Raw genomic sequence first — 15,222 nt, forward strand, 5'->3', positions numbered from 1 at the left:
TATAATAGATATATGTACATAATAAAAACGTTACAATAATAATAATAATAATAATAATAATATATATAAATATATATAAAGTAAATAATTTTGTTCACATTTATCGTTATTTAATTACAAAAGGAAACAATGTCTACAAAATGTATCATGGGATTACAGTAGGTAATTATAATTATTATACAAATAAAATGTTATGGTATTATACAATGCTATTATTATTAATTTGTTTTCAAGAAAATATGTTAATTTCAATCTGTTAATTAAGCTTTCTAATACTGAATATGATAAAAATATTTAAGTAGAATCAAATTTAAATGAGAAATTTGTCTACTATTTGATATGTGTAAATATTAAAAAGCTGTTAGAAAGGGTAGATAGTAAAATTATTTACATAGAAACATGTGGGGCTATAGATTTCCGTCATGAAATGAGTTAGTACTGTTGCTACGTGCTAGGCTAAGCACACTGCCAGACAAACTATCCTGTTCAAGACTCGATGCTTCGGCAATCGCTAAGGCACTAAAATAGTTCCATCGTACAATTAATAATAATAAATTAAACAATACAAATAAATACAAACCTAAAACCTAAACGGGCTGACTCTTCATCAAACTGTTCTAGTTCTCTTTCTTGTTTTTCACGGAGAAGACGAACACGTTCCCCGCGCTCTTGAAGAAATTGTTTTGTTTCCATCTCCATCTGGAATTTAATAAAATAAAACTTAATTACTACCATGATTAAATAGATAGGTATCACATAGGATCACGTTTCTTTTCAGACCTAGTCTATTTGTCTTTTGTATTATCAACAATAGATCATATTTAAATCAATGAATTTAAAATTAAAAATTTTTTTATGAGATGAGATGAGTTTATGACTTAACGACTTAGGTGTTAGACATACTGTTATGGTATCATGTAATATCCATGAATGATACAATATTGGCACCCACCAAAATTATTATGACCAATAAAATAATGAAATTAAAGTAGGAATGTTGTACTAGAATGGAAGAGAATAGATTCCGATATGATCATACCCGTTTAGTCCTGATAAGTAGAATAATAATATGTTGACACAGCTTTTAAACAAAATAAGACTATTTTTCTTAATAAATGTATTATTTCAAACAGCATTAAAAACATCAATGGAGATAATTAGTATATTACTAAATAAAAATAAGTTTTTTTTTCATTATTTGTTAATTAACTTTATAAATTCAATATTTTATATTTCTAAGCAATGGTAACTTTTGAGAATCTTAAATTATAAATATTTTAATAACTATTATGTACAGCACCTTTTGTTCTAGTAATGATCTTCGAACTGAGATACGATCCTCTAATTCTTTTTTTTCACGATTTCTTTGAGCATCTGCTTGCATCTTATTCTTTGATTGATAAGCCATTAATATCTCAAGTTCATATCTTAAACGTTCTTTAAGCACATGACACTCAACTTCTTGTGATTCGTCGAGTCGTATCTAAAACGTTTAAATGTATTAGAATATAATTTAAACTTCAAAAAATATAATAATTCATTAATTTACAGATTGTTTTTGTAACATTTCAGAAATACTTTGTTCATATTGTTCTCCGAGCAATGCTAATTTTCTTCGTTGTTCTTCTTTTAATTTTTTTATTACAGTTTTTTGTTCTTCTTTGGTTGTAGTTGCCAGTACTTGAGCTTTTAAAACTTTGTACTGTCGTGTTTGAGTCTTACACGTTTCTCTAAACTGTTTTCTAATTTGCATTTCTTTATGCTAAAATATACAAGCAATAATTTAATTTAATAATTCATTTTGTTCTTTTTTTGTGGTTTTTTTATTAATTTATACCTAGTAAAAAAGTAATATAATCAACAATTAAATTTATTGTTAATATAGTTTGATAGATTTAAGTTAACTGTCCACAAATTCAAATTAAGTGCAATGATGAACTCAAATGACTACCTCAATTTATCAGAAAATTTGGTTCAGTAGTTCCAATTTAGAGAAGTAGGCCTTACAATTAGAAACATCTGTGTTTTTCTCATGTGTTTTAAAATTATTATGATGCAAGTCAAATTAATGTAAATTTTTTTAAAAAATCTGTGATGAAACATAATGTTCTTAGTTCTAACCTTACAGTTTGATAATAGATCAAATCAATCTACTCCTAAAGCCTGTTGTCAGGAGTATTGTGCTAATTGTAGAATGCTACTGTATGTGAAGCAAATAACATAACGCCGCTACAATAAACCTAATGTAGCAAAATATACTATTATAGTTAGAAATTTACAGTTTGCAGTACCTACAGGCTACAACCTATTTGGTGACATTTAAAATATTATGATAACTATTAAATGTATTAAAATTGTATCTGATTATAATAACAAAATGAATAGAAAAATATAGCACAAAAGAAGAGATAGCAAGCTAATTTTTTAGAGGAAGTAGCTGTAGATACGTTAGCGTACTACAAAGAACTAGTTGCGTCCCAACATTCCTAACTACTGGTGAAAACTAATTAAACAAAATTGGAACTATGAAATACAAATTTGTTATTTTGTACATTTATGATACAGAAACAACACAACCTATTAAATGTAGCCATTTCATTTTCTTGAACAATTTATATTAGACTCACTTTGAGACTTTTAGGTTGTTGCCTTAGTTGCATTGCATGTCTTTTCCGTAAATCTCGGTGGGCACGAGCACAATAATCATGTTGGTGCTGTAATTCAGTTTCATGTTGTCTGGTTACTTGATCAGCGCGTAAAGCGTGAACCGCTCTTTGTTGTCTTGTTTCAAGGTTTCTAGTATCTTCATGATGTCGTAATAACATAGAATGAGCAGTTTCCAACTGCTGTTGCCTTTTTCCAAGTTCCTGTAAACATTAAACAACATTATTCAAATAACTTTAAAAATGAATACAAATGGTCTCCTTTAGTTTTGGATTAATTTAGCAAAAGAATTAAATAAAATTGTCAATAATAAGCCTAACTGGTAGCCAACCTTATCAAATTCATGATTAAAATTATTTTTGATATATTATTCATTATTTTTAAATGATGTAATAAATCATAATAGTATAAAATTTTTTTTAATTGTCCTTATAAAGTACTGAATAAAAGTTGATTTCTTAACTCTAATGAATAATTGATTATAAGTTTGGATAATAGAATGGAAGATTTCTCCAAATTTATTTTCACTTGTCATTTTAAATATTTGAATAGATGGGTATGGCACGAATATTCTCTGTCCATACTATTNGGGGGTAGTGATTGGAATGTTGTCAAAAATAGAACTAATAATAGACATATCATCAAAGCATTTAAAAATGAAAAGCTAGATTAATTTATTGCCAAAAGTTAACTGAAAACTAATATGTACCATTCAATTAACTGAACATAAAAGTATGTAACTAATTGAAAATACATACTTCTCTTAATAATCCTTGTTCATACAAATGGTATTGATTAAGCCTTTTTCTACGAAATTTCCTAATTTCAAGTTCCAAATAGTCTTTTTGACCTCGAATAAGTCTGTGTTCTTCTTGAGCTTCCATTTGTTTAAGGTTTTCTTTTTGAGATCTGTAAACAAGAATTAATTTTAAAATATATAATTATTTTATAATATATGCATACTAACTGTAAAGCAGCATCTTTTTGTCGCTTAGGTGTGGATTCATCCAATAATAACTCACGTTTCCATCGCTCTTTACTGGTTTTATAATCTTTTTTTCTTTGAGTGTCAAATGCTTTACGGTCAGCTTCTTGTCTGTTGGTTATTTCTTTCATGATTTTTTTTTCAGCAGCTATATTTTGTTTCATCTAAGTTTAAAAAAATATAAAATATAATTTTATTGAAAAAAGATTAAGTACTATTATTATTATGCCTTAGTCATAAATTTAGTTGTATTATATTTTTAATTTTTTTCGACATATTATACACAATTAATGACTAAAAATTATTAATTTGAACATTTACATATTCATTGGTATTTGATTTTAAATTATAAATAGAGGCAGAATTATTAAGAACTAAAAAATCTGTATAGCATTCCATTTCAAAAACTTCTTAAAAAGAATTGCACAATTAAAAACCAAAGGCTGCGCTTTAGTCACATCTGCTAGTACTGTAATCTATAAAGCATAAGGATATAATGAATTTTTAGATTCTAAGCAGAGCAATGAATGTAATTCCTTTTTAAATGACGTGATTTTTGTGCCAGTAATCATCTTTTTTTTTGTGTAACTCAAAAATGAGTGCTATAGATACTCTAAATTTTCACCAAATGACTATTTTTTATTTTAAAAATAGTGATAAAATTGTTCACTAGGTCATAAAAGCTTGAAATTGTATTACGACAGTCGACAATATTTTTAAATTGCTCATATTTGTCACCAAAAAAATCTAAAAATCAATCAGTTTTCTTTTTATAGATATGATAACTTCAAATTTTAATGAAATTAGATATTTAAACAAATAACAATTTTAGTTATTTAATTATAATTTAAAATATTATTTGGGAACCAACTTGAAACTTCTACAGAATATTATTATATTTTATACAAAACATGAAATTTTCAAATGAAATACTTTTGGCAAAAATTAATTCAATCTAGAAAAATAAATTACTTTATAGCAATAATATATTCAAATCATAAAATATATTTGTTAATTTAGACTGACATACTGTTTTCACTCATAATCATTTTTTTGATGATTTTATGTCATTGAATTCAAATTTAGTACTTCCATTACAGTGACCTAGACGGGAGGACTTCAAAATCTTGAACTTCGATATCTTGACAACAATATTTACAAGAGCGACAAAATCTTGAAAGGCCATATCTTGAATTAATGATGGTTTTTTATTTTACTTAAATTATTTTTTATATTTGTTAATGTTTTTTTACCATGTGACCTACCGGTGGTGGCGTTATATAGCAACTCAAGGGATATTTTCGATTGGCGGAGCGTGCGATGAGTGCCGCTAACTGTGTAATCGGTAAAAAAGTCCTCCCAAAAAGGGGTGTCTGGTTAAATAGAAAAGTTCTCAATTGTTGTGTTCAAGATTTTGCCGTTCTTGCAAATATTAGTTCACAATATCGAAGATCAATGTTTTAAAGTTTAAGATTTGCCATGCACCCACCTATACATTGCCTAATGAACTGCAGAGCAGAACCCACTTGGACACCTTTTCTTTTTAATTATGTTTTACTATAAATAAAATGCAAACTACTGAAATTATGCATATATCATTAACATTTTGTCTAAATTTAAATTATTTTCGTTAGGATTGGTTAGTAATCCATATATGAATGAATATTTCAGTTTTTTATAAAAAAATTGTACCGAAGCACAACAAAATAAAATAATATTATATTGTTTTTTTTCTTTTACTAGGAGAAATAAAATAAATACACATAAGATCAATCATGTCATAAATTTGATTCAGTGATCTAGTTATACTTTGACTCTACAACTCATTTTTAACTTTAAAGTTATAAACATGACATTAATGCTGAATCATATAAAACTAAGAAATTGACACTCAATCTGATTAATCTGTATTCATTGATATAAGAAAATAATAAAATGATCAATGAAAATAAACACATAGTTTGTTTATAGTGTTGGTATAATTTTCTTCAGGTATAATGTTGAAATAATAATTGGTAAAATTATATAAATATATTGCATTTAATATTAACTAAAAATTGTATTTATTATGAAATTAAAATACCTTTTTATCCAACTCTTGCTGATGTTTAATTTGTAATTTTTCTAATTCCTTACTAAATTGTTGTAATAAAGTTTCATATTCCTTATCCAAGAGCTGTTTATGACTTTCCATTTCAAGTTTACATCTATCTTCAAGCTTTAACATAGTTTATAGTTTAAATGTATATTATGTTACATTAATAAATATCTTATAATTTATTTTGGGCATAATTACTTTTAATAATGCACTCTGGTGTTCTCTTCTCATTCGTTTATAGCCAGACATTTGTTCATGCATTTCTTCCTGCATATGTTCTTTCTGTTGTTTTGTTACTATGGATGTTGTTCGAATAGTTGCAAAATTATTGGGAACTCCAATAGCCACATGATCATTAGACAGAATAGAGTTAGAATTATTGCTAGATGGCTAAAATAAAATATCAGTGTTACTAATTTATACATAAAATATTGAACATTTAGCATTGTTTATACACTACACTTATAGTAAATTTTATTTTTTAAACATTTAAAAGCAAAAAAATAAAATATTATTTACAAAGATTATTCAGTTAACAGTTTTTAAAAGTGCTTTTGTTTGTACTCATGTTCAGGCATTTCTAATATGAAACACTTCCACGTTTTTTTTCTCCCCCATTCCATATTGTAACTTTATCAAATTAACTCATAATACTCATTAGTCATTAGTATTGATTGTAAATAACTTTATGCAAACATTAAAAATAGTTCATAGAATTAAAAATAACATACTTGAATTTCATAACAAACATTAAAAAGTAGGAAAAATAAAAACCGATACGACAATATCAGGGGCAGTCTCGACAAGTCTCAAGGGAGCAAATATAGTTTGCATATTCATATACATCACTAAACTTTTTTTCATTTATAGGTAAGTAATTTTTATACTACACAATTATGTACAAATTAAATTATTATTAATTTTATTAAAATTATTATAATTGTGTGATATCTCAACATGAAATAATTTTTATTAATAATGAATGTTTTATGTTTGGCTACCCATACTCCCACAAAGTAAAACCACAACAGGACAATACAACCTACATATAGTACAACATGTTGAGTGGACTTACAAATTCCCAAACTCCCAATAAAATTGGCTTTATCCTACAAACATAGCAAAATGTACATCCTGAATAATCTATTGAACTCTGTTATGTTAAATATAGTATCGACTGACCTATTAATAAATTTAAAAGTAATAATATTATCTAGTGATCATCGTAGTTTTTATGAACTCATTTTATAGTAAGTTATGTGCATTTAAAATTGTGAATTGTTTGTGAATTTCCAAAAAATGCTCATAAATTGGTTAAAATATAAAAAGAGATTCACTAGATAATATTTTTACTAATAGATTTGATAGTAGGTCGTCAGTCCACTTTACTACACAACAGAGTTAGATGGATCATTCAGAATGTACAATTGGATATGCCATATGCAAGACAAGGCATGCAAGTGTAGTGTAATCTTAAGATAAAAGTACAATTTGTTTTATATAATATACTGAATAATCAATTAATAATAAGAAGCAAAGTAAATATTTTTTTAATGTATATATGTACATTATTCAATAGAAATATTTCACACAATTTTATAGATACAACTTTTAGAGATATTTGTAAATGACAACATTGTTTCTAGTTTTATTCAGTTCGTATAAAAACTTCAATGATGTCTCATTAAAATACCCAACATAAATATTTGATTGATTAGTATTATAAAATGTATATGATGTAAGGTGTTCATGTGCAGTGCATAAAAAACAATAATAATATATTAATAATACTTTGTGACGATTTCTAGCTGTTGGATAGTGGTCGTTTGTGCTCATATTAGTTATTTCATTCATATTCGGCGTACTATTGGTAGAACTACTGTGCGATGAAGCGCTGACACCAATTGACTGTATTGAATGTTCTGAAGTTATACTATTACTCTTGCTGCTTTCTCCGCCTGTGTGTTCATCAGCATTGTCTGGTATTAATTACAGAAAAATGATATATTATTTGTTGTTTCGTTTTTCAATGCGAAACAACAAATTTATTTAAAAAGTATGCATACCATCATTATCACCAACATTACTCTCAGTTTCATAAGAATCAACCATAAGAATTTTTTTCATTTTTCTATAATTGAGATTGTCTAAATCACGAACAGCAGCTTTTGTTCTTTGAATAAGATCAATTAAAACATTAGATGATCTTGAGCGAGTTATTAATTGATGCTAAACATAATAAAAAATGTTACAGATGCATTTTAATTTTTTAAGACATTACTTTATGTACTTACTTGTAAAAGTTTAGATGATGATGGGCGCTCACAAGGATTTTTTTGTAAACACGATTCAACAAAGTATCGGAATGTGTCTGTCCATTCAGATGACTGTAAGGTAGGAGTATCATTCTGTGCAATATGATAAAGAGCACTCATTGCATTCATGTTAAAATATGGAGGCTTCCTTTCAGCTAAAAAATATATGTATATTTATTAATTACTATAATACTGAACTTGTTGGGACATTACAATTGACTGATATACATTTATATATATAAAAACCACAGTTAAATAATTACTAAGTAATACCTAAGTATTTATAGTTTTTACAATTTATTTATATTTAGTATTTACCTAATTCAATGCATGTTATGCCCAGTGACCAAACATCAACTTTTCCATCATATTGTCCTTCATCCATAGCTAATATAACTTCAGGTGCCATCCAGTAAGGAGTACCAACAAAACTGTTAGCTGGACATTTTGTACTAGCAGATCCAAAATCAGCTAAATAACAAGTAGTATTTTTTAGTTTTAATTTAAACAAATACTTTTATAAAATAAGTTTAATTACCAAGTTTTACTGTGCCATTTTCTGTTAGTAAGATGTTTCCAGCTTTTACATCTCGATGAATACGACCTAAAGAATGAAGATAATTAAGTCCTCTCAGAACCCCATCACAAATAGCGGCAATTTCTTCCTCCATTAGGGGCCTTTTGTGTACTTCTATAATATCTGAGGCTGATCCCAGACAATATTCCATCACCAACTGAAATTTAAATTATTGTGTTCACAGAATGTTTTATTAATGTGCTAACTATAGATGTATTTTTACCCATGCTGTATGATCTCTTAAAAAACAACCCTTGTATTGTATAGTGTTTGGATGTTTGAGATGTCTTAAAAACCTTATTTCTTTTAATATGTCTTGCCATTTATCCATACTTTGTTTGCCTAAGTAGGACATTTTTTTTATGGCAACTATCTCTTTGTTTGCTAAACATCTTGCATAATATACAGCACCAAAACTTCCATGACCAATTTCTCGTAAATCTTCAAATATTTTATCTGGATCTTCTTTATCAAAAAGTTCAGCTATTTCAGGATCTTTTAAACTTCCTGGCCTTGGAATCGCCGGCATTTTTAAACTGTATATTATCAATTTATTTTTGATATATTAATGTATAATGAATATTTTATACATAATATAGTATCTGAAAAAAGATAAATATTTGAAAATAAGTGGCGGGTACATTTTAATTTGTATGAGGTATACCCCAGGTATTGGTTAAGTATCACATACCTACCTACTTATAAATAATTTGAAAATATATAAAATATTAATAATTTATACACTTGTTAGTAATTAATTTAGGATTAGACACAAATCAGTTTTCCTTATTACTTATTAGTATCAATATTTAATTATTTTTTGAGAACAACCAAATAATTAATTTTGTTTACTTATATTAACTATAAGATTATTTATTTACTATAAGGTAAAAATTGTGTATCATTATATTTAGAAAATTAAATTAATTTGATCATACTATCATAGCAATGAGTTCAATAACTATAACCTCAAACAACTAATAAAATTAAAAATATTACTACTACCTATGATATGCTATGATGTATGCATTGTGTTTGTATAAGCCTTAAGGTATACTTAAGAATAATAATTAAAATAGTCACCCAATGCTGGCAGAGTTAAATGTGACTTGATTAACAATTAATATTGCTTTGGATGGTGTGTTACTGACTACAGATGGTAAATTGATGTTAGTTTATACCACTATATAGAATATAGTCATGTATATGGCATGTGTCTCTTTCACTTAAATTAATTATTTATTCATGATGTCATTGCTACTGTTACTTAATATCATTTATAAAAGTAAATAATTTTAATTCAAAAATATCTCTTATTTTAAGCAAATCCTTTAAGATATAATTATTATTTTAAACAAATAGGTAAACATTTCGTTTAACATTTATTAGTAAAAAACTATTATGTAAAAATGTATAAATTACTAAATTATACTAAACAACAAATGTTTAGAATAACCAAAATATTTTGAATTTAATAATTCAATACTTACATAAAATAAGAGACTAAATTTTCACTAAGTTTTAGAATCTATTATTTTATAATACTAAAAAAATAATTAAATAGGTAACCTACATAGGTATTAGGTTTATACATTTTAGTTTTACCAAAATTCACTTGGTACAGTTGTCATTGAATTGCTTCTTAAATTGCATTAAATAAAAAAGTATATAAAAAGTTATGTCCGGTTAAGTGTCTGTTCACTTCAACCGGACATTATAAGAACAGCCCTTAGCTTAAGAAGTCAGAAACTACTTGTCCTAATTTTGATTTAGACACAACACAATTCTCAAAAAATGTTAAGTGCTTACACGGTGATATATTAAAAGGTCAATTCTTATTCGAAAAACAGAAATTTGTCTAGCTACAGGACCCTCCTTAAATGGTACAAAAAATCTCCTGCACTCAAAAAAATGGTCTTAAAGTCGGTAGGTATATTTAAAAATTCCAAAAATTCTGAATAGCAGCATTATTAAATAAATAAAGTGGCTATGCTTAATAGTTAATAGTAATGGTAGAAGTATGTTAAATCTCACTGTATCTATATGTATATATTTATAAAGGTAAAAGAAAATACACACCTTAATAACATTGAAGGAACTCAATTATAAGAACTTTACAGTAGAAATACAAATACATTAAGTGAACTAGGTACACACAATAAATTTATAATTAAAGAACAGCTTGACATTAAAAACTAATTGGGTAAAAATAATTATTAAAATTTAAAAATTGATGCAGCAGTAGTACATTTTCCATTTTATAAAAATATGCAAGTGTTATCAATTATATATGTACCTACAATGTACAAATTGAAAATATATTGGAATATTAGATGTTATATTAAGCGCAAACCATTATGTAAAAAAAATCAATAGTAATACATATGTATACATAAAAGTATAATAGGTACAGTACACTATCAGTTGATAAATTATGTTCATAACAAATGGTTTTTTTTTAACTTAACATATTTAACACTAAAACCATTTACATGCCAAAAAGAGTTTCAAACATTTTCAACAATAGATAAGTTACTGAATTGTCATTGATTAATTAGACAATAGGTAGGTATAACTGTTTGAATGTGTTACATAGAATTTACTGTTAATTGCTTTTGACAGAATGTGCAGTAGTCTAGAAGTAGGTGTTAACGACTGCTTGACTGGTGCTTGCGTCAAACCATAAACAAACGACAAACAACAATCAATATCAACCGAAAAGCAGTTTCATTCATCATTTTATCAATTAACACAACTCATCACATAATGTAACTACAACAACTGTAGCCATATATATATATATATAAATATACATAATATATACAAACCATTAGGTTGAATATGAAATTATTATGTACTATAATTAAAATTGCGAGAATAAAACACAGTAGATGGGTACAGATACATGACTAAGTACATACTTGCAACAATGTTCTCCAAAGCGGACCCAAACGCTTTATTTTCTTCGTCATAGTCGTCTCTCGAAATCGATAACGCGCACGTTAGATAACGACAGCACAGGCAGACGACTTCTTCATCGGTGTTACGGACGGCGTTTTATTATTGCATATTTTTAATTTTTATTCGGTGTTATTATTATTATTATATATTAGCGGACGGCCGATTCCGTTGAAAACCGATTCGTCATCCGTTTTCGATAATGCGAATATATGATATTAAACACTGCATACGTACGGACTACGGGCAGACACGGTAAAAAAATAACACACACACACACAGAGATAAGGTGTCGATAAACAGTCCGAAAATGTAATTAAAATTACGGTAAAAAAATAATAATAATAGAAAAAATGAAAAGAGTGAAAATTATTATTATTAATAAAAAATGGAACAGTGAACACGATCGATCCAGACTTTTTCGTCAATGAGCGAAAACGCAGTGCGACCAACCCAACGGAGTCAACAATCTTGATTGTATACAATATTCTGCACTCAAAGCGGGAGGGTGTAAAATTGTGATGAGCATCGGATGTATGGAAGAATTAAAAATTGAAAGACTTAAGCTCAATCCGTTGATACCCAAAGCCCGACGCCCGACAGTCGGACAGTAGTTACTATTTTTTTGTAGTCAGTTCATCGTCTACAGAACTACTGGAGACCGGAGTAGGTATCGGACACAGTGGACGGTGACACCTGTTCGTAGTCCCCAAAACGTCGATTACGTGGGGTGGTTTCTGCCCTGGGCAATTGGCATAGACCTAATACCTATAGGTATATGTTCCTAGATGTACTCCGGAGTCTAAGTTCAAGCTCCTATTAAAATTTTAAAAACAAACAAAAATGTCTTCGCAATCAAAATAAATATAATATAATAGGAAATATTACATTATTTAAGTATAGAAAAATGAACACGGTCATAAAAATGTGCATCAATAGTTTAAATTATTTTAGTATCATGCACCTAAATCATTAAATTGTTTTCTTGAGCACCCGTTGATTTTTTGAAAGTCCAGCGTAAAAACGACTTTAGGTAACCATTTTTTTCCTTTTAGCCAATGCTCAATAGACAAAAAGTACAACAGCCATAAAAAAAAAAGGTGGACAAGTAGGTACCGTTCTGCGGTACTCACATTAGGTGTAGTGTGGGTCATTTTAATATACCTACGAGGAAACCCTGCTTTTAAATTCGATGATGTAAAATAATTTTATACGAACAATGATTTTGAGCGAAGACAGTCAGTCTATATAATATTGCTATTAAAATAATTTATCTTACTATTAAAATTAGTAATACTGTAGGTTGAATTAATTTTTGCCATAAAAATTACATTTGAAAATTTGATTGTACTTATAGGTACCAATATTAATAATATACTTTTAGTCTCATATGCCCACGAATAATATTTTTAATTTACAACATTATAACTAAAAACATTATTTGTTAAAATATCTAATTAAGTCAAAAATGTTTAACTAAAATATTTATGTCTATATACACGAATATATTTATTACAGTTTTTGGTTATAGTATGAACAATTCAGGAGAAACTTTATATTAAAATTTGATCCTTAACTTAAAAATTTAACATTTTTTTGATACCTATTGACGAATTTTTTTAAAAATTTTAACTTTAACTACTTATAAAAAACTATGCCTTTATATCTTTAATATTTTTAAATTGCTATGCCTTTATATCTTTAATATTTTTAAATTGCTATTATAAAAACATATGATTTACATTTTATTACATTTTCAAGCATTTTTACAATAGAGTAATAATACTCTATGATTTTTATCTAAAGAAAAATGAAATTATTTATATCAAAATGTATAGAAAAAAATTAATATTGAAATTTCTACAAATAACTAAAAAAAAGTCAAAACATTTTGAAAATTGTATCTTTTATGGAATGAAAATGATAAAATAAGCATTTAATGAAAATTAAAAATATACTGAAATTTGTCTTTGAACTACAACAAAGTAAGAAAATTGTTTGATGAAATTTAGTTAATTACCAGTTAAACATCAAAATATCCAATATCGTAAAAATGTAATAATCGAAAGCTCATTAAAAATTAACATTTTTGTTCATAAAAACCCTTTGAGGAATCTTGTATTAAATTGTCAAATCTTTCATATAAAAAGAAAATATGCTTTTGAAATTAATTTTTTATTTAACTCTCAAAATTATCAACTATATTTAATTTCCAACCGGAAAAGATACTGAAGTTGAAAATCAAAGTATTATTTAAACTACTTATCTTGTAATAACTGTAAGTATAAGGTGTTTCTTTTACAATACACAAACAACAAAAAATAAATAAATAAATAACCATCATTACAAAATCAAACACCAATGACATAATAAACTAACCACATTCGGGTAAAATCATTATTTTTATGTTTTTGAGTAATCTTAGGGTAAAATCAGCCATTACCAAAATGATAAATAATATTTTTGGGTGCGTTTTTTTTATGTTATCTGACATCTTCTTAAATATTAGAATGGTACTAAACTATTATCAAACTTAACTGTAAGAATATATTTTTTTTTTTTATCTGCTTTCTTTCGTTGATTTTTTAGGATATTTTAATTTTCAAGTGAATTATAAGCATTTTTATATATTAATATTTTACATACTCATAACTAGAGATAATAACTAAAATTTCAACAAAATATGCATTTAAAAATTTCAGAAATATATATAGGTATACAGTGTATATTTTTCGTACAGTCAAAACACTTGAAAATTTAATACAAAGTTCCTCGAAAATTGTTCTAAAAGCAGTATAAAAATACTGCACTTTTTTTCATAACAATTTAAAGTTCAAAATTTGACGAAATTCATCAAATTCTCGAAAATGTGCAAATTATTTTGTACTTTACAATTTATAAAAAGTTCAATTTTTAAAGCCAAGAATTGAAAAGTTAAAACAAGGCTCTTTTGGAAGTAATTGACAATATAACAAAAAAATCTAAAAAACATATTAAGATAGTCGTTTTTATACATGTGTTGAGTCAAGGAAAATTTTCGATTTTTGTTATTTTTTTTTCTTAATATGTCGATCAAAAATGTTTTCACTGGGTCGAGAAGCTTGAAAATGTATTACATAGTTTTTCATGAGTTGTTTTAATATCATTTAAAGTTTATTTTGGTAACCAGTTGGCTATAATATAATTATCAATATAGTCATTTTGTAATTATTTACTTTTATAAGATAGATGATGATTTATTTTATTCATTCATTAGTTGATTTATTATTCCAATAACCGACTTATTTATTTATTGCTTACTACTGACTAAGTCGTTAGTCATTGGTCGGTTTTGCCCATCACTAGTATACACTTCAATGTGTAATTTAAATAACATTATTACAAATTACGCAGCTATTAATATGAAAAAAAATTGAATGACTTCAACAATCCAACAGTATGCTTTTATAAGTATCTAATCTCAAAATGTTCTACAGGTCTACCTCATAACACAATTTACGATAGTATGGACAATTTTTAATATTATACTTATAATTAATACAACAAAAAATGCCAACAATTTGTAAAAATATATAAAATAAGATACCATATTTGTAATCAAATCTTCATGAATCAAATTTATATC

General features: G+C 26.5%; 1 protein-coding gene across 2 annotated transcripts; it reads right to left on the reverse strand.

The window, feature by feature from the left end:
- Positions 1–370: 370 nt before the first annotated feature.
- LOC111041665 (serine/threonine-protein kinase Tao) lies at positions 371–11,982 on the reverse strand. Of its 2 annotated transcripts, none has more exons than XM_022326013.1 (16): positions 11,561–11,982; positions 8,863–9,241; positions 8,601–8,796; positions 8,381–8,533; positions 8,042–8,217; positions 7,814–7,976; positions 7,539–7,705; positions 5,946–6,137; positions 5,733–5,867; positions 3,632–3,813; positions 3,423–3,573; positions 2,628–2,867; positions 1,550–1,762; positions 1,301–1,483; positions 581–699; positions 371–519 (listed from the first exon to the last, which is right to left on the reverse strand). In XM_022326013.1, exons 2-16 carry the CDS (start codon positions 9,166–9,168, stop codon positions 408–410), a joined length of 2,688 nt encoding a protein of 895 aa, XP_022181705.1. In that variant the 5' UTR covers positions 9,169–9,241; positions 11,561–11,982; the 3' UTR covers positions 371–407. The 2 variants fall into 2 exon arrangements, with proteins under 2 accessions (XP_022181705.1, XP_022181704.1); XM_022326012.1 differs by having other exon boundaries at positions 7,539–7,726.
- Between the last annotated feature and the right edge of the window lie 3,240 nt (positions 11,983–15,222).

The sequence above is a fragment of the Myzus persicae genome, unplaced genomic scaffold, assembly GCF_001856785.1.
Source record: "Myzus persicae strain clone G006 unplaced genomic scaffold, MPER_G0061.0, whole genome shotgun sequence".
In the NCBI taxonomy this organism is placed as follows: Eukaryota; Metazoa; Arthropoda; class Insecta; order Hemiptera; family Aphididae; genus Myzus; species Myzus persicae.